The sequence below is a fragment of the Uranotaenia lowii genome, chromosome 2, assembly GCF_029784155.1.
Source record: "Uranotaenia lowii strain MFRU-FL chromosome 2, ASM2978415v1, whole genome shotgun sequence".
Classification (NCBI taxonomy): Eukaryota; Metazoa; Arthropoda; class Insecta; order Diptera; family Culicidae; genus Uranotaenia; species Uranotaenia lowii.
This window is the reverse complement of record NC_073692.1, coordinates 386457290-386481416: the sequence shown is the minus strand read 5'-3', so window position 1 is coordinate 386481416 and position 24127 is coordinate 386457290. Positions and strand designations below refer to the sequence as shown.

The 24127-nt window shown below is 32.5% G+C and overlaps 1 protein-coding gene across 6 annotated transcripts in view; it reads right to left on the bottom strand.

The window, feature by feature from the left end:
• LOC129749780 (protein kinase C-binding protein NELL1-like) overlaps positions 1 to 24127 on the bottom strand; it is a 148411-nt gene that overhangs the window by 19847 nt on the left and 104437 nt on the right. For all 6 annotated transcript variants that reach the window (XM_055744861.1, XM_055744855.1, XM_055744856.1 and 3 more), the window contains one exon: positions 12781 to 12957. In XM_055744861.1, the coding sequence (XP_055600836.1) occupies positions 12781 to 12957 (177 nt within the window). The remainder of the gene's footprint in view (positions 1 to 12780; positions 12958 to 24127) is intronic.

Sequence of the window (24127 nt, the reverse complement as noted above, 5' to 3'; positions counted from 1 at the left end):
TTGTTTTGCTAGGATGCAGAGGTGACCTCGGTCCTAAAGCACAAGATTGAACTTTCATCCCTTTCTACCTTTTCCAATCTATCGATTGACTACTAGGACGTGGCCGGCGCCGTTATTGATATTTAAAGAGAGAGCATCAGGTTTGAGCATTGTGAATGTGCGGCCAATCCCAGCCTCCGTTCATTTGACCTCTGAACAAAACTGATGGCCTCGGTCAATCACGGAGTTGCAACCATTGGCGATGTGGAACTCGTTTTACTGAGCCACGCCTGCGATCGTGGAATTCGAAATGTATTTATTTTCATAACGATATTTTCCAACTAACGAAAACATTTTATAAATACATAACTTAAACTTGCATTGGTAAACTCATACAAAAGAAAAATGTTGATTAAGCATTTCGAATTAAATGGTTAAAGGTGGATGTGAGTAGTCAACCAAGCTAAGCTAAGCTAAGCTAATTATGCTTTTCCTGCCGCTCTGTCTTTGTTTACTAGAGCCGGAACAATCCAAAAAATATTCTTAGCAACAGCCTTCCCAATCTTTGCTTTTCCTTTTTTTTTTCTTGTCAGAACATAAACAAACAACCGTAGCAGCAGCCTTAAAAATATGTGGTCCCTGAGTCAACTTGTCTTTTTACCGGTGAACAGTGTTGCCAATGTGCCTGATTTTTCGGAATTTGCCTGATTTATGGAGGTCCGTACTAATAACATGTTAAGCCTCCGTTTTTTCGTGAAGGTCCAAATGTGGATTGACGACCAAAAAAAGGTCATCACTTCGACCGAAATTTACGTTGAACCAAATATCCTGATTTATATTTCTCATGTCCCTGAATTTTGAAAAAAAAAAAAACGTTGGCAACCCTGCCGGTGATCGAACCACTAGCGATTGCTGATATCAATTGGAAAGCAACATCCAGCGGTTTCTATTATCGATCGCTAACTTAGACCCAATTAAGATCTTATTAGCTTTTCAGTTCGTGGTACCGAACAGTAGGGGAAAGGTTTCCTAAATGGGCCTATCGGGTTAAATGACCCTAAGGCTGTTTGATGAAATGGCTGACTAGACAGCTTATCTGACCAATGCATTTTAAGGGTGATACGCTTAGAACATAAGGCTTGAAAGAATTTTATGAATTTACAAATTAAAAAAAAAAAATAAAAAAAACATACAAGGTTTTGATACATTTTTATGTAATATTTCGACTTTTAAAAATTATACGTAAAGAAGCTTAAAACAAAAACTAGGTTGGCTTTTGTTTCTTACTCAAATAAACTTAAGAAATTAAACGTATTTCAGCTTTTGTGGAGGTTTAATAATGATTATATAGTGGAATAATAGAGTGTATTCGTATGCCCTCATCATGTTTGTAAAATGCCTCTATCCTAAAATAACAGGTTAAATAGAATAAATAAATGATTTTTATCATTAAACCTTCAAATCTTAGCTCTGAATAACATCTTAAGAGAGAATTGAAGATCTAAAAACAGATTTGATAAAGTTTTTCTCATGGATGAACTGCCTCCATAGTATGGAAACCCTAACTTTTGTTTTATTCTATAAAATCATAATATACATAGATTTTTATAAAACTTCAGCTTTGTCGTATGGAAATTATTACTTTCTAGCAGTTTCAATGAAATTATACGGAAATATTGCTCAAAAAACAGAAATTTAGCCTTAAACGTAAATAGGGGCATTCAGCCCGCACGGTTTGAGGTTCCGCATTTTAGACAACACTTATAATAAAATCGTTTTCTTGGAAACAGAAGAAAATTTTAACATAAAAATTACTCCAATGTATAGAAAACAGATGCCTGCACGCGTGTATATAGTTTTTGTACAAATATTCGATGTGATATTTGATTAAATCAGTGTTCTGCTTAATAGGCGCATATAGCCCGCTCCTCCCCTACTATTTTTCAGACTATTTGAAATCGATAAGATTATGCATAAGTTTATCGGGATTGGATAATATTGTTTCGACATCCTATTTTGAAAATTCTTAAAAAATGTAACGACTACTTCCCAAAAGGCAACAATGTATTTCAGTGTGAAAAAGTGGGATAACCCATTCGAACAGATCGGCGTCAACGAGCTCTCGCGAACGTCAGCATCAGACAGACGTCTTTAATAAAGGTGTAGGATTGAACAATCTAATTAAGAGAATCGGAACCAATCGAGTTCGGTGCGGAGACTTGTAGCCGCATGCAAACTGTCGACAAGTAGTCCGCCATAATCCGCACAAGCTCGGCAGAAAACACTGCTATAATCGAGTTTAATAAGAAGCGCGATTCCCGCCCACGCATTCGGAATAAATTTCTCGGAATGGACACGACGCCACAAACGCTGCCAACGAACGGCGGCTGCTGTCCATCGTGTGTGGTTTCCGAAAATGTCCAACGGTATTATTAATATGCGAAATCTGCTCACCTTCCGGTGCCATCTGAAGATTCGATCCCGTTCCCACGCTCTTTGAGGCAACGCGGCGGGCCAGTGCGCTATTTTTCATATTCTGATGGCTGGAGGATTCCCTGAGTTAGGGGGAAAGCAATGAACACGTTTCGCAAATAATCTCTTAATAATTTTCTACAGCTAGCCGCTTCTGCAACGAAGCAGACACATTTGTCACGTGGTTTTTTGCCTATCCTAGAAGACTAGACAACGACGACAGCAGCGCCACCGTCCGTCGCGTCGGTAATTTTCAAATCATCGCCGCTCGCCCGTTTTGATCCGGTGAAAATGGTCACGGTCATAGTGGTCAATTCGGTGATTCTATGGCGCGAATGGTACCTTTAACCGAATTCGAGACTAAAACCGATGAAAAAAATCGGCAATCACCGAAATGCAAAAGCCGGGATGCTTGTTTTTTTTGCTCCGTTAACTGCGCTATTACTAGCTCTATAAGTTTGGCTTAGCGACATTTAATTAATGAGTTAGCTCAATTTGCTTTGGGGGACTGGGGACATATGAGTGGAAATTATTCATTTCGAAAATGGTTTGGAACTTTGCTTTTATTAATATTACTATAGTCGTCTGATTTCGGGAACCGATTTTGTTAGTTTATGAGATGAATCTTTCGTTCATTAGGGTGGATCTCGTTGCAATTAAACATAATGTCTCTATGGATACTTAAGAAGATGGGATGGTGCTCAAAATGTAACAAAAGGTATCATAAACAAACTGATTTAGCCTTTTGACTGCGGTTCCACGTCAGTAACTTCCATACTGGTAACTTCCATATTATATTTTAAAATTCGATTATAGTCGTTTTAACATATTTATGTTTAGGTTGCAAGAATTTTTTCAGCTCGTATCCCGGCCGGAAAAACTGGGCAATTTTTTATAAAAACCTGGCAAAATCGAAGCATATCATCTCTAAATTTTCGACCAAAAATCCGGACAATATCCTGGCAAATTTTGTCAAAACCCAGAAATTACTCGACAAAAATCAAGATAAAAAAGTTAAAAAAATATTTTTTTAATCAAAATTCATAAAAAGATTTTTAATCGTGTTTTGGGCTTCCAAAAAACCTTTCATGATTATTTGTGCAAAATCTTCTCTAAATTTTTTGTTTTTGTGGCTTTATTTGCCAAATAAAGTGAAAAAACCCGGGCAAAATCCAGGCATTTTTCAATGAAATCCGGGCAACCGGCCGGGCCGTACTGCTCCCAAATTTTGTATCAAATATCCGGGCAAACCCGGGCAAAACCGGACAATCTGGCAACCTTCATTTATGTCATTTGCGACTCATATCAACGATGTAGTTGGCGGACAGTCATTGAAAAACTTATCCGGTACAACTGTAGTCGATGTTTACCCTTGGGCTCGAGCTCACGAACATCGGCTCAGGAAGCAACTAACTTGCCAACTGAGCTTTATCATAAGCCTGTGCCTTCTGGATCGTTCTAGTTCATGGTCACATGTTCTGGCTCAATAAATGCTTAAGTTAACAGAATGAAAACTACTCTCAATTCTGATTTTTTCCCCGTGATGTTTCGAAAAGTTTTTTTTAAACGAATTTATTTCTTTGCGTCTTACTAGAATTTAGCATAAAAAGTTAGCCCTTTAAAACATAGTGTTTTTTTTTATCTTCTGCATATTTTCTTCGATATATCTCACACTAGACTGAGTCGATTTGGGGTCATTTTTGAATTTATCAAACCCTGGGGTCTTAAAAGCTTCGTTTTGATCCACAACCCATCCATGATTTTCTGCAGAATTTTCAAGTAACGTTTACATGAGTAAATTTGAACTTTTAGGTTTGTATGGGAAAATTGAATATTTTGTACTGAAAAATCAACATCATTTTTGTTTCTTCTGTGGAACCGAGCCTGCTAATGGTTTTTGTGCCAATTTTTAAATTCCTCCAAGGAAATTTTCCGCTGAACAACTTTGTCCAATATCATAACTTCGTATCTTTCTTGACAAAAAAGTTATAAGCTGTTTAACAGGTGTATGTCTTTTTGGATTGATAAACAATAAATTCAATACACACTACTGCTTGTGCCCCACGAAGTATTGCATAAAAAGTGGTCTTGTACCCAGCAGTGGTGTCAATTGAATTTATTGTTTATCAATGCGAAAAGACATACACCTGTTAGAGAGCTAATAACTTTTTTGTATTAAAAGTAATGAAGTCACTATATTCGACAAAGTTGTTCAGCGGAAATTTACTTGAAGGAATTTATAAATTGGCACAAAAATCATTAGCAGGCTCGGTTCTACAGAAGAAACAAAAATGATTTTGATTTTTCAGTACAAAATATTCAATTTTCCCATACAAACCTAAAAGTTCAAATTTACTCATGTAAACGTTACTTAAAAATTCTGCAAAAAATCATGGACGAGTTTTGCACCAAAATGAAGCTTTTGAGACCTCAGGGTTTGAGAAATTCAAAAATGACCCCAAATCGACTCAGTCTAGTGTAAGATATCGAAGAAAATATGCAGAAGATAAAAAAAAATCAAATAAAATAACTTTTTCTAGCAATGTAGTTTTCGGAAAATCGCAGAAATGTTTTCAGATAAGGAAACTCTCAAAAAAGTTTACAATTTGAATTAATCATAAATATCTTCCTGCACCTAATAAACAATGTTTAGGAAAAAATCATATTGAAATAAGTCAAAAATTATTCACAAAAGTTAAGTCTACTAAGTTGTAGCCAATAGTTTTTGAACCAACTTTACCGAACACACAAAATACAAACGATGATTTGTTAGCTAGCAATGATATTTGGCATGCAGAAATGTTTGTGAGTGTCAAAAATATCAGTATTCTGGCTTCAACTTTTGTGAATGAAATCAAACAAAACACGGATTTTTTTAAAGCAAAAACTTATTATTTTTGAACTGCTATATCTCGAATTGGTACCAACCAAAAAATATTTTAAGATGGCATTAAGGCATTAAAATTCAAATATCAAACATTTGACTATAAAATTATGGGGGATTGGTTGTTTTTTAAATTCGAGACAAAAATTCCAAAGATTGTTACTTTTGCATCCAGATCGAGATCCAGATGAACGGCCATATTATCGATCCACCTAAAAAAATCTTTAAAAATAAGACAATTTTTTTGATAATTTCTACTAAAATTGCATAACTACAAGGGCTAAGGTACTTGACTTTCAATACTTTTTCGATTCTAGTTTTTATAAACTTCAACCAATTTTTCCTAAATTTTGAAATATATCGACAATGACCCATAGTTTTTGGGAAACCATACGCCACCCAATCTTAACGGATCAAATGCAGACTAAAGCAAGTTTATCGTGGAAGTAGATTTATAATCCATTTTTTTTAAAGCGGTTTCAGTTGGATCATTAAAAATAGATTTGTATAAGTATTGCAATTTTAGATGTGAACGTATTGGCAAATTTCTTGAGACTATTTTCTATGTGTTTCGTGATTCTTTGATTAACAATTCTATGGCGTTTGCTAATTTTCATGAAAAATATCAGCTTTTTTTTTAAATATCAAGGCGAAATTGTAATCATATCGATGCAATTTGTGAACGTTTGAGAAAACATTTTTTGGCGAGTAGATTTTCCATGAATTAAACACTAGCTTATTTTACCCGGCTTTGCTCGGGTTCACATAAAATATAAATCAAAATAAATCGTTTGACTTTTCGAAATTTTGGAAGCTTTATATTCATCATTATAAGAAATTAACTCAAGTTTGGCCATGTAAGTTTTGTTAGTCTTTTTAAAGTTTTTATTGAGAATATTCAATATGTTTATCGTTTTCAAATTATTGAAAAAATTATTCCAATGAAGTTTTGATTAATAGAAATTTGAAATAATTTCCCTTGAATGCTAATTCATCCTTTCACGAAAAACATTTTTTACATCCATCATCTTTTAGGAAGCTTAAATAGATTTGGCCCTATATTTCTCTTCTTCAAAAGAAGAAACTGTTTTTTTTTATCTTTCCTATCCCCTATCTAATGAAAATCTCTTTTGTAGACTATCTTACTTTTCAAGATCGATAATCTTCTTGTACATAGGTTTGTGTAAACTTTATTTATTTAGAAATTTCTAAAAAGATTTCCGAACTTGGTTGAACCATGATAAAAACTTACTTTGCATGTTTTCAATTGTATGTGTGTATTTTTTCGCTTTTTTAATTTACACTGTTTTATTATTAGTTTACGTTAAATGTTGAAAGCTCACTAATAGTTGTTTTGAAGTTATCGAAAACAGATCATCTCTGAACCGAAGTCACCAATTCAATTTTTCTATTCTTGGGCACAAACATCCCATTAATTATTTTGAAGAGAAATCAATGTTAAATTCTAAGATATCAATTGTTTGAATTGGCTGTACTAATAAGTTTTACAATAAATTTTCTCAAAATTTGATGGCTGAATCGAATTAAAAGTAAAAAATTGGCCAATGAAATTGAGTTGTTTAAAACTTAAAACCTCAGATTTAATAATCTTATCAATTTTCTTATCCCCCGTTTAAATTCCTCGAAGGCTATTGAAGCTCTGAAATCGCAACTTTATAACTCGGAATCTAATTAATTTATGTTTCTCATTGAGGATTTCAAAAAATATGAAAATGGTTGGCTTTTAAAAGCTGGAATTTATGGAAATCTGTTCATCAGTTTTTCAGCACTCAGTCCGAAAAGTTATTCAGCAGAAGAAGTCAATTCATTGTTCAGTTCACTGTTTGTTTTTGTAGAGCAGTTCGTAAGAAATAAGACCATTTATTGTCTACCTACAAATATCTGGCAAAAAATAAAATTAAAATGTAAAAACCAAAAGAAAGCATTCCAAATCATTTAACAAATTTTAATAGGCGATATCAGCCGATATTGATTAGGTAAATCACTAAATAAATGCCAGTTTTTGAGACGGAAACGGAAATTTTTCAAGGTAATTTTTTCATTCGAAACCGTTGTCTTTTCAGAGTTGGACCTTGAATCGTTAATTAAAAAAAAATGCAATCTAAGCCCTGATTTGTTTTTTCATTAGGTAAACGATGAAAGAAATATTTTTTGTCATGAAATTCGTAATAAGATGATTAGCAAAAGCTATCAATATCCGAGAAAAACTATAATTTCACAGAATATTAAACAAATTTTGTCAAAGAATCTTGGTTACAGTTTACATTCTTGATTGATTAATTGTTTCTGAGGCTTCGAAAAGCTTTTTTCAACTAAATTTCCATAATACTGAGAAAGGCATAGGATTAAGAATTCTGAATTTAAAAAAATGATGGCCCACAACTCTGAATATCCGAAAAAGAAATCATGCACCTGGGACCAAACCGACAGCGATTGAAGTTCGGATGGAGGAATGCAAAATTCAAGACTAAAAAACTGTATTATGAACCGAAACATCCAGAAATTTTAGAACCAACTGAAAGCAATAGCAGAAGACAATATATTCAGTTTTATAGAATGTATAAATACTTTTAATAAAGTTTAGTCAATTATTTTATTATGGAGGAAAACAAATTACTGGGATTTGTATTGCTGATTTATGATAATCTTTTGAATAGGTAATTTTCAAAGTGAAAAGTTTCAATTTCTCGTAACAAATATATCTCGCGTGAGCTTTCATTACGTCGTATGAAACATCTTAAGAATTCACAGAAAACTGCTGCAAAAGTTATTAAAAAAAAAACTTCAAAATTTGTGTTTCGTGTATAGAATATTTTGTCCAGGCGACAAATATTCTAAATGGAAATAAGTTGCGACTAGTTTAAGTAAGTTTTTGTATTCGTAATAAAACTGTTTGTTTACATTTTGTTTCATGCGACGTAATGAAAGCTCACGCGAGATATCTTGTTTGTTAAGGATTCAATTTCTTCCACAATTTAAGTGTCACGAAATTTGCGGCATTTGCCTAATTTGACTTAAAAAAAATAAATTTTCAAACAAATTATCTGTTGAGCAGATTTATCATACAGCTCCATCTTTCATGAAAGTGAAAAAATAATAATCACCGGAATGTTCTCATTGGCAGTCTTTAGATTTTTTTAAAATTTGCTTATGCTTTTTTGACTGCTGTTTTATGATAACTGACAATCCATAGTAGGAAAATTGAAGAGATTAATTCAATTAGAGAAAAAGCTTTGCAGGCCGCAAAAGAGGGTCTCGTGGACCAAATGCTGCCCGAGGGACGCGGGTTGCTCACCTCTGGTTCAGAAGTATTATCAAAGTGGAAATATAAGCTAAAATGTCAGCGGGTAAGTTTAATGGACAACAATGAAAAAACTGCAAAACTAAATATCAAATAATAATGAGGGTTAATACAATTATATTAATAATTGCACAAATCTACTTGCTTTTAAATTGTCTGACATTTTGACTACGATCTGTAAATATTGATCTGGATTTGTTGAGCATCTAAATTTTGGATGGTAATGCCTGGAAATTATAAATGTATTGCATTGAAAACTTAAAACATTTGCTGAGCAAACAATGTTCTCGAAAAAACTGAGGAAAAGCGTCACAGCTTGGAAAGATTTTAGGAAACAAAAAAATGATAAAACTTTGACTTTCTGCCCTTTTAATTTGAAGTTTTGATTTTTTTTTCCTTTTTGTGTAAATCGGTTAAAAAATTCAACTGTGCCATTTATTATTGTAAAGCTTACAAAATTATTCGTTTATCACTTAAACTGCCAGAATTAAATTATTAGAATCTGATTGAATTTTAATATTTATGACTTCTCTTTTTTTCTCCGAAATTGCAGTAATTAGTTTATTAACTATTATGACAACTTTAGCAATAAAAGAATTTATCAAAAATTACCACGATCTAAGATAGGCGTTGAATTTTCGATACAGACAGATTGATTTCAAGGTTAAGAATATGTTCGGAAATTTTGTTTAGTTCTTACTGGATCTTTTATGCATGTTTTATGCATTTCATTTTAAAAAACATCCAATATTCTCTTTTGAAATTTAATTAAAATTCAATATATTAAACGCAAATTTAATAATGATTTGAACAAACCGGAAGCTTGTGGAGTACTTTTTCAATCGAATGTTGAAGTAAAAACATTTATCCATTCATTTACCGATAATTTGATTGAAAGTTTAATTGAAAGTTTAGTTTTATCTTGCAAAATATTAAAAAAAAAAATAATGGTTCGACACAATTCCATCCAGGATTATGCTATTTTCGATTTTCGTTTGCTTAAAACTACAACATAAGGTGGGCGCTGAGTGGAAAAAGTTTAAAAATAAATGGTTGATTCAAATGGGTAAGATGAAGAAAAAAGTTAAATGCTATAAATTTGAAAACAACAAAAAAAAAAAATTAAATAATTTTAAAATTCCTGGCAAAAACGTTATCGATGATTCCATTCAAAAATATTATCTGTCGCTTTCGTAAAAATTGTACAAAATGTGAAGTTTATTTTCAAATATCGTTTCTGGAGGTTTTTAAACGTTTTTTTACGGTTAAAGTTAAATCAAACTGAAGAAAGATTTTATTAGGACGCATGTTAGGCATTATTGACCTTCAAAGCAGAAGATAGATTTTGTTCTTTCACTAAGTAAAGATAAATATTGTAAAAATGAACCCGTCTTTACCCTTCAATTAAAAAGGATAAACCAAAGTCCTGAGTTTGTATGCAAAGTTGCTTATATCCTGGTAGAATATTTTTCGTTTCTGTGGAAAAATCCCCTCGTGAAGATGAGTTTCCAAAAGAGCTGCCAAATTTCCCCTCTTTGCATTTATTGTCCCGATAAATAGATAATTCTTTTTGCTTTAACTCTAAGCGGCAAGGAGATAATCTTTGCCTTCCTTCCCCATCGAGCAAAGTGGCCGAGAAAACAACAAAAACGATTACGACTGATTAGTTTTCCCCTTCCCAAACTCTCTGAAAAAGTTTAGGATTCTATCGTATAGTCGGAGTATAGACTAGAATGGCTCATGAATGGCAACTAATTACAGACATTTTCCTTCTTACGTCTCCACCGGCATTCAATTAGTCCGTTCATTATTGTGTCCTGTATCTGTTTGAACTGGAGTAAAACGGGGATAGAATCGAAAAGCAAATGTTGTGTGAGATTTCCATTCATCCGTTCTAGGGCCCCGGATGGACGACCGGACGGATATGGAAGTTCTCGCTAGTTCCACTGAACCCCGAAAGAGCTACTAGGACTGTTACGTATTTAGTACCTACAACTTTTTCCTTACCACCAACCATTATTAATTTAGGAATTAAGTAGGGGAAACCGAAGTAACTATTTAGCAGCTGAATAGGAAAGGGGGGATGACGCGAGTCTTTGGTTAACCTAATTTTTGGGTCAAATGTGGAAGCCGATGACTGGGTTGTTGGGCGATTGAGTTGGTTCACTTCTAGTTTTCCACCCGGGGCTTGGAATTGTAGAAGTAATGCAGGGGGAGGCAAGATTATTGTGATTATGACGATTGTAGTTATTCGTTTGCGGCACCTTTTTAGAGCCCGGTTAGCAGAAGAAATGGTGTTGATTAGATGCAGCGAATTTGAGTGTTGTATACACCTGTTTCTCGGGTTGAAGAAAGTGACGTTTTTTTTTTCGTTGACGTAATGAGTGTTGTTGACCTGCCCATGGGGGTGGTTTTTTTATGTGTTTCTTACCGACTTTGAATGTGTACTTCCTGTGTGTCACCAACCGGGTTATCGTTTCTGGGTTATCTCGAATTAGTGGCAATCGTTTTGATGGTTTCGATTGGACATATTTGTGTTTAGGTTCTTGGTTACTGAAATGGCCTACCCACGCGGCGTTGTTTTGTTGAGTCGATGAGATTTTATTGGATTAGATAATGAATGCGTTTTTTTTACTGTTACCAAAGGTTAGCTCCACTCGATTGAACTCAAATTAGGAAAATCAATTTATTATGAGCGCTCTCGTCACTAGACGTAATACTATTAGATGTATGTCGATATTGAGTTAATAAATATGAAAGGTTAAAAATTGAACTTACCAGAGCAATTATACCCATCTCCTTGGAAGCCCGAGCGACAGGTACACGTGTACTTGGTGTTAAGATTAAGACACGTAGCGTTAGTATGACATGCGTGACCCTTTGAGCAATAGTCCACTCCTGGATTCCGGTGGATTCCGCGGACGGAAGATGGAGGGTAGCAAATTTTGATAGCAATCGGCCGAAATCAGAGGGCAGTGAACCCCGAAGAAGGTTATGTTTGTTTGTTTTGTTGTTGTTGATGGCATTTGCGTAGAAGCAGCAGATTGTTAGACCGGATGATGGAAGGGTTGTTACATAGCGGGCCCAAATTGAAGATGATTGGTTATTTGGTAAGCACAGCACGCACGATTACGATGACGGTGGGGGTTTTTTCCCGATTCGAAAAAAGGAAGAATTTCGAGCACATCGCAGAGGTAGCAGATAGAAAATTTGGAACAAGAGATTGAAATGGAAGCGTATTAGTATAAGAGGTATTCCTAAACAAGATATAATTTCAGTCTTCGAAAGCCTTTGGTTAGCACCCACAGCAATAGGTCACAGATTTGGTTGTAAGCATCTTATCGTTAGCATTTGGAATGGTTAAATCGGTGGTTGAGTCCTCGTTCAATAAATAATAACATTTCCTAACATTTTATACTAAGATGCAGTTGAAGATTCACGCTAGAAACTATGACAGTAATGCAGATAGCAATGTTAAAACACATTTTACCAAGTACAGTGAAACCTGAGGTAGCTTTGAAGACTTTTTTCTCAGAAACAATGCATATCTCAGGGTATAACGGTTCAAAAATGATCAACAGAACTAGTAACAATAACAAAGCTAACAGAGGGCAGTCTTGTGGCTATCTCTCGCTAAATTCCTCGACCAGCTTCGTATCGAAAGCGGCCTCTCGCAGACTATCCTGCTCAATGGGATCCAGCTCTAAGACCTGGTCCGGGTCCAGTTCAAACTCTAGTTCCCGTCTAGCCCCGATGCCTTCGTCCCGTTCAGCTGAACCATACAGCCTGTGACCTTTGCCGTCGACGCCGGAGGAAGTTTCAATCATAGTCAATCCGGGACCAAGTCCACCGGATTCAACCACAAACAACTGACTCCGTTGTTCGGCCCCGTCTTCATCTTCCTCGTCCTCCTCTTCTTGCACTTCCTGTTCCTGCAATGGGTTCAGCGTCCTTCGCGGATCAAACTCTGTCAACGTATCCACGATCCCGATGGACGCTGAACTTTCAACGTAGTGCCGCACCGAATGCAGGTTACTAGTACCACTACTACTACTACTACTACTCCCCCCTGTGGGGCTACCAAGGCTAGGGGAGCTTTCCGGAACACCTTCCGGTGGTATACCTTGACAATATTTACAGCACTCGTCCGTGACCGAGACCTGCTGCTCCGGGGGACAGGTCAGCTCCGGACACTTCAGCATATCACACATCATACTGCCATCGATGCAGGTGCACTTTCTACAGCTTAGGATCTGCATCTCGCCGTGTTCGTAGTCTTTCTTATTAATGTAACAATTTTCTGGAACGAGAGAAGAACTTATTAGTCATCAGTGGGGTGGGAAGGACGGAAATGAGAACATTATCAATTCTTCAATCTTATTTGAGTACCCGTCAAATGATCTACGATTGTAAAAAGCGCGGTAAAAAAGATATAAGCCATATACTCCTGATACGGTTTGCAAAGAGAATCAAAGTCTATTCAACAGAGCCGATTCATCTCGATCTGCAAATCACTGGAAATCCCCGATGTTGTTCAACTATAAACTTCTGTTGCTGCTAGACTGTTAAAACCTTGTCTGATTATCATAGTATAGTGATGATCAGTTCCATGATATTCTCTTCCCCTGATCTAGGTCTTGCTATGTCTCTGCTCTAATCAATGTTATCTTTGGACTTCAGCCGGAATTTTCAGTTTACAAACTCGCTGTTTTATGTCTTTTTTTTAAATTTTAGATTCCAATTGGAGTAGTAGCCAAACAATTTAACTTTCCCTTGCGGTTTGGTTCTAAAGGGTGATACAGTCAAAATTTGGTCAATATCAACTTGACGTATTTCTTTCAATTTTGCATTTAAAAATCCTGAACACCCCTCATTTTGAAGGTGTGTGTGTGTGTAGAATGTTGCTCCTATTTTGATTTTGGAATTCACTCTTCAGTTGTCAAAATGCCGTCCAAGGAAGAAGAGCAGCGTATCAAAATTTTCCTCGCGCATCGCGAAAATCTGAGCTACTCGCACGCAAAGCTGGCAAAATCGCTAAAAGTTGCAAAATCAACCGTTACAAATGTAATTAAAGTGTTTGGGGAACGTTTGTCGACAGCCAGGAAGTCTGGATCGGGGGGAAATCGAAAACCGGAAGCCGCTGAGACGACAAAAAGAGTTGCCGGTAGTTTCAAGCGAAATCCTAACCCCTCTCCGAGATGCCGCAAATAAGCTGGGTGTATTGTCTACAACCGTGCATCGAGCCAAAAAACGAGCCGGACTATCGACTTACAAGAAGGTAGTGACTCCAAATCGCGATTATAAACACAATACGACTGCCAAAGCGCGATCCCGGAGGCTGTACACGACGATGCTGACGAAGTTTGACTGCGTGGTAATGGACGACGAAACCTACGTCAAAGCCGACTACAAGCAGCTTCCGGGACCTGAGTTTTATATGGCAAAAGGAAGGGAAAAGGTAGCAGATATTTTCAAGCACATGAAACTGTCAAAGTTCGCGAAGAAATATCTGGTTTGGCAAGCCATCTGTACCTGTGGCTTGAAAAGCAGCATTTTCATAGCTTCCGGGACTGTCAACAAAGAAATTTACGTGAAAGAGTGTTTGAATAAACGTCTGCTGCCTTTCCTGAAGAAACACGGTTATTCCGTACTGTTTTGGCCGGATTTGGCATCTTGCCATTACAAAAGCTATGGAGTGGTACGCCGCCAACAACGTGCAGGTGGTTATCAAGAACAAATACCCTCCCAACACGCCAGAGCTCCGCCCAATTGAGAAATACTGGGCTATTGTCAAGCGGAACCTAAAGAAGACCAACAAAACTGCTTAAGACGAGCAGCAGTTCAAGGCAAACTGGCTTTCTGCGGCGAAGAAGGTGGACAAGGTGGCTGTACAAATCTGATGGCCGGGGTTAAGCGTAAGGCTCGGCAATTCGGATTTGGAAAAGCGGAAGCCTAACTGAATATTTTTGCTGAATTTTATACTAATTAAACTTGAAAAAGAAATTTAATTTGGTTTTTTAAATAAACGATTTCGCCGATTTACACGCGTTTTCCCTTGACCAAATTTTGACCGCATCACCCTTTATGCCTATTATAGACTATAGACTCGGAATCTAATAAACCGATTCACTTGAAACTTAGCAGATGGATGCATTTGAGGCCGGGAAAGGTTTTTTTTAATTTTTTTTTAAATTCGTTCATTTGAAACGGGAAAGGTTTATATTATATTTTGAGAACCCTCCCAAGCAAAAGAGAAATGTTTGCATAACTTGAGAACCGTTTAAACAAATGGTACCAAATTTGGTATGGAAGAGTATTTTGGTACGAGAATTATTTCCATGAATATTTGGTACCCCTCTTTTCTTCCAATGGGAAGATAGTAATGAGGGAGGAGGCTCTCGTAAAAAATATTAATATAACTCAGATTTAGTAAAGCAAATGGAACCAGATTTGGCATGCGTGGGCATTTGGATACGAGAAATGTTTTAAAGCATATTGAGACCTCTCTTTTCTACAGTGGGAAGAAAGAATGACGGAGGAAGGGGGGGGGGGGGGGAGCTTCATTGCAAAGTTCGGTAACTATTCGAGCTAATGGAACAATATTGGCCTGGTGGGATATTTGAATTTGGGAGAAGGTTCTATAACTGTTGGAGTGCCCTAGGGATTTGAGAACGAGAAAAGTTTTTTTTATTATGAAATAGGAGAACTTTCGGGCATATAGGAGATTTTCGGGCGAATAACAGATTCTTAAGCAAAAAATTACGAAAAAAATTCTAGCAGTAGTTTATTAAAAATGCTTTTCATGCTCCTGATTTTTCAATAGTCTAAAAACCAGGAGATGGCGGTTCCAAATGGGGAAAATTGTAGTAAACGTTTGATGTTTCTTTATTTATGAGTTGAGAAAAAGGTCAAAATAAATTAACAAAATTGAGGTTATTTTTAAAAAAATCTTTTTTTTTGTTTGGAAAACTATGAAATTTTGAAAGAACTTGAAAAGAATAAAAAGTTTTAAAAGCTTTGTTCAGCATGCTATAAACGTATTACTTTCCTCAACAAAGTTGCAAAAAAAATTTAAACACCAAAAGCCCGGAAACGTTGTGAGACTTTTTGAAATCCGATTAGAATTAAAGACATTGAGCTATATTTTTGTTTATTGCTTAAAGCAGCATGGGAAGACTTCCCGTTTTATTGTTTTCATCATATCGGAAAAATTTAAACTTTGGTCAAAATCATGCAAAACCGATAGATTGAAATTGTTTGGCTATTTTTTTGGCCATATCTCAGTTTATAAGCCTTAAAAAAGGAAAATTCAAAAAGTTTTCCTTAACTCCTTTAGCTGACTTCATAAAAGCAATCTTTGGAGTCATTTTTTATTAGGCAACAATTGATTAAATATTAGTTATTGAATAAGTTCAAGTAATTTTATGCTTACCAATCATTACTAGCCATATAGTGAAAAATTATCTTTTTGTCAACTGGTTCTTAAATAATTTATGAGCAAAACATTGAATTATGAATTTAATTTCATTGTCCAAAAATTGACTCTTTGAAATTGATGATTTGTTATAATTCCTTCACGTTAGAAATGTTTGAAAATGATGAAAAAAAATATTTTTGTCACATTTTGTTAATTTTTTCCATCTTAAGATAAATAACTCAAAAAATACATTTTTTAAAATTTTTCTAAGGTTAAAGCAAAGCCATTTTGTTCTATATGGCACATTTATCTAGAACATAAGATCTTCATAAAATATTTCAGTTACGTGATAGTTGAAGAATCAAGTCATCTAAGGGAGCAATTGCATATGTCTCATGATTCTCCCCTATTGTTGACTAATTCTACAAATATTTATATTTTGAAAGTTGATGAAATCAAATTGATTATCCTTGCTTTGAAAAACTTGCACTACCTTCTTATTTATTTACAAATCATGAAAAATTATTTATAGCTTTTCTATTTTTGTTTTGTGCTGAACATAAACTTTAAAATTCAAATGAATAACTCTAAATTTTACTGATTTTTTTCAAGAACTTTACCAAAAAAATTTTTTTTTGAGAAATATCCATTAGATTTGATTATAATTTTTAATGTTGGCCATGCACTATTTATTTTCTTTTAAATTGAGCAATCAAAAAATTTTATAGCTTTTTCGAACCAACAGGAGTTATTGCGTTTCCGATTGACATAAGCAATATTAAGAAATTTCAAGTTGGTTGAGAACGAACAATTTTTTATAGTTCGTTTAATTGAAACTGAAACGGCTCAAACTTTATAGTTGCCATTTTTGTGCTTTTTGCAATGTAAATTATATATTTTCTGTATTGTTAAACAGTAATATAAAGTTTTGTTTGCCTTTCGTTAATTTTTTTTCGATTTGTTTTGTAATTTTTTTGGAACTATTGGGTAATGTTATCTATTGTGTTTTTAAATCATTACATCATCAATGTCATTTTTGTCATTTCTGTCATTTTTGTCATTTTTGTCATTTTTGTCATTTTTGTCATTTTTGTCATTTTTGTCATTTTTGTCATTTTTGTCATTTTTGTCATTTTTGTCATTTTTGTCATTTTTGTCATTTTTGTCATTTTTGTCATTTTTGTCATTTTTGTCATTTTTGTCATTTTTGTCATTTTTGTCATTTTTGTCATTTTTGTCATTTTTGTCATTTTTGTCATTTTTGTCATTTTTGTCATTTTTGTCATTTTTGTCATTGTCATTTTTGTCATTTTTGTCATTTTTGTCATTTTTGTCATTTTTGTCATTTTTGTCATTTTTGTCATTTTTGTCATTTTTGTCTTTTTTGTCATTTTTTGTCATTTTTTGCCATTTTTTGTCATTTTTTGTCATTTTTTGTCATTTTTGTCATTTTTGTCATTTTTGTCATTTTTGTCATTTTTGTCATTTTTGTCATTTTTGTCATTTTTGTCATTTTTGTCATTTTTGTCATTTTTGTCATTTTTGTCATTTTTGTCATTTTTGTCATTTTTGTCATTTTTGTCATTTTTGTCATTTTTGTCATTTTTGTCATTTTTGTCATTTTTGTCATTTTTGTCATTTTTGTCATTTTTGTCATTTTTGTCATTTTTGTCATTTTTGTCATTTTTGTCATCTTTGTCATTTTTGTATTTTTTTTTTTCATTTTTGTAATTTTTTTAAATTTTGTTTTTTTGTATAATTGATAATTTATGTGATTTTTGTTATTTCTGGTATTTTTGTAATTTTTTTTAATTTTTGTAATTTTTGTAATTTTTGTAAGTTTTGTTATTTTTGTAATTTTTGTAATTTTTGTAATTTTTGTAATTTTTGTAATTTTTGTAATTTTTGTAATTTTTGTAATTTTTGTAATTTTTGTAATTTTTGTAATTTTTGTAATTTTTGTAATTTTTGTAATTTTTGTAATTTTTGTAATTTTTGTAATTTTTGTAATTTTTGTAATTTTTGTAATTTTTGTAATTTTCAATTTTTGTAATTTTTGTAATTTTTGTAATTTTTTTATTTTTTTTAATTTTTTATTTTTGTTATTTTTGTTATTTTTGTAATTTTTGTTTTTTTTGTTATTTCTGTTATTTTTGTAATTTAATATATTTCTGTAATTTTGGTAATTTTCAGTTTTTGTAATTTTAAATTTTTGTAATTTTTGAAATTTTTGTAATTTTTGTTATTTTTGTAATTTTTGTAATTTTTGTAATTTTTGTTATTTTTGTAATTTTTGTAATTTTTGTAATTTTTGTAATTTTTGTAATTTTTGTAATTTTTGTAATTTTTGTAATTTTTGTAATTTTTGTAATTTTTGTAATTTTTGAAATTTTTGTAATTTTTGTAATTTTTGTAATTTTTGTAATTTTTGTAATTTTTGTAATTTTTGTAATTTTTGTAATTTTTGTAATTTTTGTAATTTTTGTAATTTTTGTAATTTTTGTAATTTTTGTAATTTTTGTAATTTTTGTAATTTTTGTAATTTTTGTAATTTTTGTAATTTTTGTAATTTTTGTAATTTTTGTAATTTTTGTAATTTTTGTAATTTTTGTAATTTTTGTAATTTTTGTAATTTTTGTAATTTTTGTAATTTTTGTAATTTTTGTAATTTTTGTAATTTTTGTAATTTTTGTAATTTTTGTAATTTTTGTAATTTTTGTAATTTTTGTAATTTTTGTAATTTTTGTAATTTTTGTGATTTTTGTCATTTTTGTAATTTTTGTAATTTTTGTAATTTTTGTAATTTTTGTAATTTTTGTAATTTTTGTAATTTTTGTAATTTTTGTAATTTTTGTAATTTTTATAGTTTTTGTAATTTTTGTAATTTTTGTAATTTTTGTAAATTTTGCAATTTTTGTAATTTTTGTAGTTTTTGTAGTTTTTTGTAATTTTTATAATTTTTGTATTTTTTGTAATTTTTGTAATTTTTGTAATTTTTGTAATTTTTGTAATTTTTGTAATTTTTGTAATTTTTGTAATTTTTGTAATTTTTGTAATTTTTGTTATTTTTAATTTTTGTAATTTTTGTAATTTTTGTAATTTTTGTAATTTTTGTAATTTTTGTAATTTTTGTAATTTTTGTCATTTTTGTAATTTTTGTAATTTTTGTAATTTTTGTAATTTTTGTAATTTTTGTAATTTTTGTAATTTTTGTAATTTTTGTAATTCTTAAATTTTGTTATTTTTGTTTTTTTGGTAATTTTTGTATTTTTTGTTATTTTGATTATTTTTGTACTTTTTATTGTTTTTGTCATTTTTATATTTTTTATCATTTTTGTCATTTTTGTCATTTTTGTCATTTATGTCATTTTTGTCATTTATGTCATTTTTGTCATTTTTGTCATTTTTGTCATTTTTGTCATTTTTGTCATTTTTGTCATTTTTGTCATTTTTGTCATTTTTGTCATTTTTGTCATTTTTGTCATTTTTGTCATTTTTGTCATTTTTGTCATTTTTGTCATTTTTGTCATTTTTGTCATTTTTGTCATTTTTGTCATTTTTGTCATTTTTGTCATTTTTGTCATTTTTGTCATTTTTGTCATTTTTGTCATTTTTGTCATTTTTGTCATTTTTGTCATTTTTGTCATTTTTGTCATTTTTGTCATTTTTGTCATTTTTGTCATTTTTGTCATTTTTGTCATTTTTGTCATTTTTGTCATTTTTGTCATTTCAATAAAAAAAATATGAGAAGTTTCGTTTTTCAGATTACGCGTTTTTGCTGCACTTGGAAGTATAACTTAAATGTTATAAATTTGTCATTAAAAATTGTTCATCAACACAACAATTTAAATTAACTAGAGACACTAGATTTGTAGAATTAAGTTGATTCTGAGATAAAGAATGTCGAATTTATGTGTGTCCCGGCCAACAGTTCTTCGCGGCTCTTATTCTGTTAATTATGAATTTTAGTTTATGTTTCGTACGCTCCATTGATTAAAGTCTTTGGAAGATCATGTCAAGTACGTTCATGGAAATTTACTGCCTTGGAAGTGTTTCTCAATCATCTCATAACGATGGAACATGCAGTTTGGTTGTCACTTACGTTTCCATCATACAATGTAGAAGAGCCCCACACATTTTGTGTACATAATTTTACCATAAATCCTGCCTGATTCCGGTAACTCTGCTGCTGCGTTGGCTCCAATCCAACCAATAATATAGTTTGAAAAATGTCAATTCCATAAAAGAAAACCTACAGCAAACAACATCGTTTCACTCACCATCAAGTGCTGTCAATTTGTCAGGTGACCGTTTTATCGATTGAATAAAGTATGGCCCGGTTAGAAATGTTCTTTTCGTTCTTTTTTCACTAACCAATGGCAGGTACGATTGAAGAATTGATATTGTTCCATTTCACCTGAGTCGTATTTGTTTAACAGCTACTACACGACTGGACGTTATTCCTCATTACCGAAAGCCCATCAAGCTCAATGTCAAAACCATTTTGAGCCACCCGTCGCGTCCTGTGTCCATGCGCAGTTCTCTATCTAAACAACTAGGAATAAGGTGCTCAGAGAACGTAGCGTAGTAGTTTATCGCTGAGGATCTACGTTAACACCTACGTTAGCACCGTACTCGTCTAATGTCTCACTTTGAGTCCCCATTTGTAGCACGCAAATGGTTTACCCCCTTCCATCCCAAGCTTCTACTCCCCCGCATAAAAAAGCCGGCCTCTCAGCTCACCGATCGTCCTATTTGTAGTTGTCGGCAGTTAAGCCTCTGGGACGATCTATTAGCAATCGATTACACCGATCCACACAGATGGCATGCTCGGAATTGCACCGAATGCGAATGTGAGCTCGATTGACACTGCACTGACAGATACATGAAGTGCTCATGGAGCTCTTTTCGATCTCGTCTTGGTGCGTCTGAGGATCGGTTGAAGGGAATTGCAACTGATCGGGGAGAGGAAGGCAGGACAGTATGAAGAGAGACATGAGTTGTAGGGTCGTAAAAAGATTTCATTTGCACACACGCTAACTCGCTTTGGTTAGGATGCAAATATTTATATGTATCTACCTAGTTCTCAATGAAGGTTTGAAGAGGTGAGAGGATAAGCGAAGTGAGGGGATTATTAAGAGATATAAAATAGTAACATTCTAGCTCTCCAAAAAGAAAAAAAAAGTACAGTACCGGATCGTTGAATCGACGCAAGACGGTGCAAGCACAATGAATTGATAATTAATTGATAAGTCGTAAAATAAAGGATTAGTGTTTAGCCTTATGAGGATTGATTGATTTTCAATAGGTGGTCTAGTGTTGGTGAGTATTGAAGCCATCGCATGGCGTGAATTCTGATCTGGTTGGATAAGTGTTTCTAATGTTGCATGTGATCCTTATTTTGCCATATCGTGTGATTTAGACTGTTTGTGACGTTATTTTTGTATGATATTCTATTAACATAGTTTCGGTAATAAGAAGTTTAAAGGAAATATTTTTCAAGGAAATAGTTAAAAAATCCTATGTTGAAATTAAGAATACCTTTTTGGATATGCGTATTTTGCTTTCGTAATAGTCATGTTTCGATTGGAATTTTTGAATTTCACGTTTACGAATGTTAGGCAACCATAGGCAAAATGAGGAACAAATATTCCAAAATTGTTAAACAATTATGTTATTTTCCGTAAAGTTAAGTTGAAAATGATAAATCCAAATTTTTACACAGTCAAGAAATAGGTTTGAAACCTGCAAACCAAAAAATTTTTACATGAGAATTGAAGATTAATCCCATTCATATAGAATCTTAAAAGTGACGAAGTATAGCGAAATTAGCCAATTTAGTCAAAATTTAGAAGTTTAGATTCGAAAAACCGTTTTTTCTTCCTACAATTAATCATTAGATTATTATTCTTATTTCATGGAATCACCAAGATGAAACGCCATTTTCTGATGAAATATTGATGTTGAGAAAATATTTCTTATGAATTGTGAAGAATTTCTTAAAATACAGCAACTCACAAAAATAAGCGTCGAGTTTTTTTTTCGTATCCGCGAAATTTTTCAAACATTAACCGTTTTAAGTAGTAATTATTAAAAGAAATGTTTTAATAATTACTACTTGTTGGTAGGCCTTTTTATCTTTGCAAGGCTTGGATTTTGGAATCAGAAACTCATTGATAAAGCTGATCTAGGAGCATTATCATTCCACATCTGCCACATCTGGATGAAAATGTTCCAATCACAAAGATAGTGGGAATAAAAGGCCAAACTATGATAAAATGGTACAAATCAGTAAAAACGAAAGAAAAAACAATAAAAGAGGAATCTTTGACAATGAGCAACGATTTTAAATCATTTGTAGCATTACAAAATTCATTTAAATATATTACCCTCCGTAAATAAAAATAACGTTAAATTTGAAAAAAGAAACGACAACGGATGTTCAAGAGACAAAACGTAATTGTATCAGATAGTTGTAAACAAAATATTAGAAACAGGTTTTAAGTTTATTAAATTTTTACAAAAGATGCACTTGAAAACAGTTGCAGATCGTGGTGAAAACAGGTAAAAAAATCCAGCAGAGCAAAACAATTCAGCTTAACTACTTAACAACTAAACTATCAATCTTTTCGAAATAAGCATTTTAAAGAGGCTCCTTTTCTTTCCGTCTTGTAACAATCATCAAAGTATTAGCGGTAAGGTTCCATTAAGCTTTAATTGTTTGTGCATTTTTTTTCCTAAATTTTCAAGATAATTCTAATTAAAATCACAATCATATTCACGGAAACTCTTTAGACATTTCTGAATGTTTTATTTTCAAAATTTCAGGAGAAAGTTTTCCAAAGAAGATATAAAAATTAAACTAAGCGTGAAAAGTTGCATAAATTTTTGTTATACATTTAATCTCTCATATATTCTAAGATTGCCAGGTTTTTTTCCAAAACGCATTCCGGCCGGACGAATCCGGGCAATTTTATATTAAAACCTAACACAATCCGAACATTTGATTTTATGATTGACAATCAAATATCAAATATTTTGTCAATACCCAGAAACTATTTACTCAACAAAAATCAATAGAAAAAACAATTGAAAAAAATCTTCAAAACTTATCGACAGTTTTTCAATAGTATTTTAGGCTTCCAAAAATCCTTTCATGATTATTTTTGCAGAACTTTCCAAAAAAAATAATTTTTGTTTGGGTGCAAAAATAAAAAATTCTTACAACACAATTTGATTTTCTTGTTTGATTGTATAAATAAAGTGAAAAAATATCCGTTTTTTTTTTCATTGAAATCCGGGCAACCAAAGCGGGCTGAACTGTTCCCAAATTTTTGTGTTAAATATCCAAGCAAACTCAAATAAAACCAGGCGATCTGGCAACATTAACATATCCCTAGACTGAATGTGTGGGGAAATATAAACAAAAAGGTTTCTAACTTTTTAGCTCAGTTTAAAACTATTCGTTGTCCTTTCAAAAGTTGTTTCTAGACTTAAAATTTTTAATTCAAATAAGGTTTAAATTTTTTTAAAGTACTGCCACAATTTTTTTTTTAATGGACATTCTAATATTTTTTTCATAAATTTTTTAACTTCACAACGTGAAATGACAAATGACCCTCAAATTTTTAGAGTTGTCCAATCAAAGTGAAATTTAACACATTGATAAAAGTGTCAATATTAGGGTGATGGAGCAGTGAAAGATTGATTTTGAAAAGCTTACACATAGCAAAGGGCAATAGGATACCGATGATCTTTTTGCTATCATTTTCAAATGTTTTGAAGATCATGCCTTAAAAATTTTGATCACATCATTTTTTAAATAAAGCACGATTTGACGACCGTAGTTACATTTCACGGTTTACAAAAATTGAACTCGAATAAGAACGTCATAAACACTGAAACGCTTATTTTGTTTCAAAAAAATGCTAACAGATATGAACAATCTTATAATTGCATGTAATGGATGCCAAAGAAAAAATGGAATTCTCCTAGAGTAAGGGTTGGCAAGTTTTTGAGCAGAAAGCCAAAATTAAAATTATAACTATTTAAA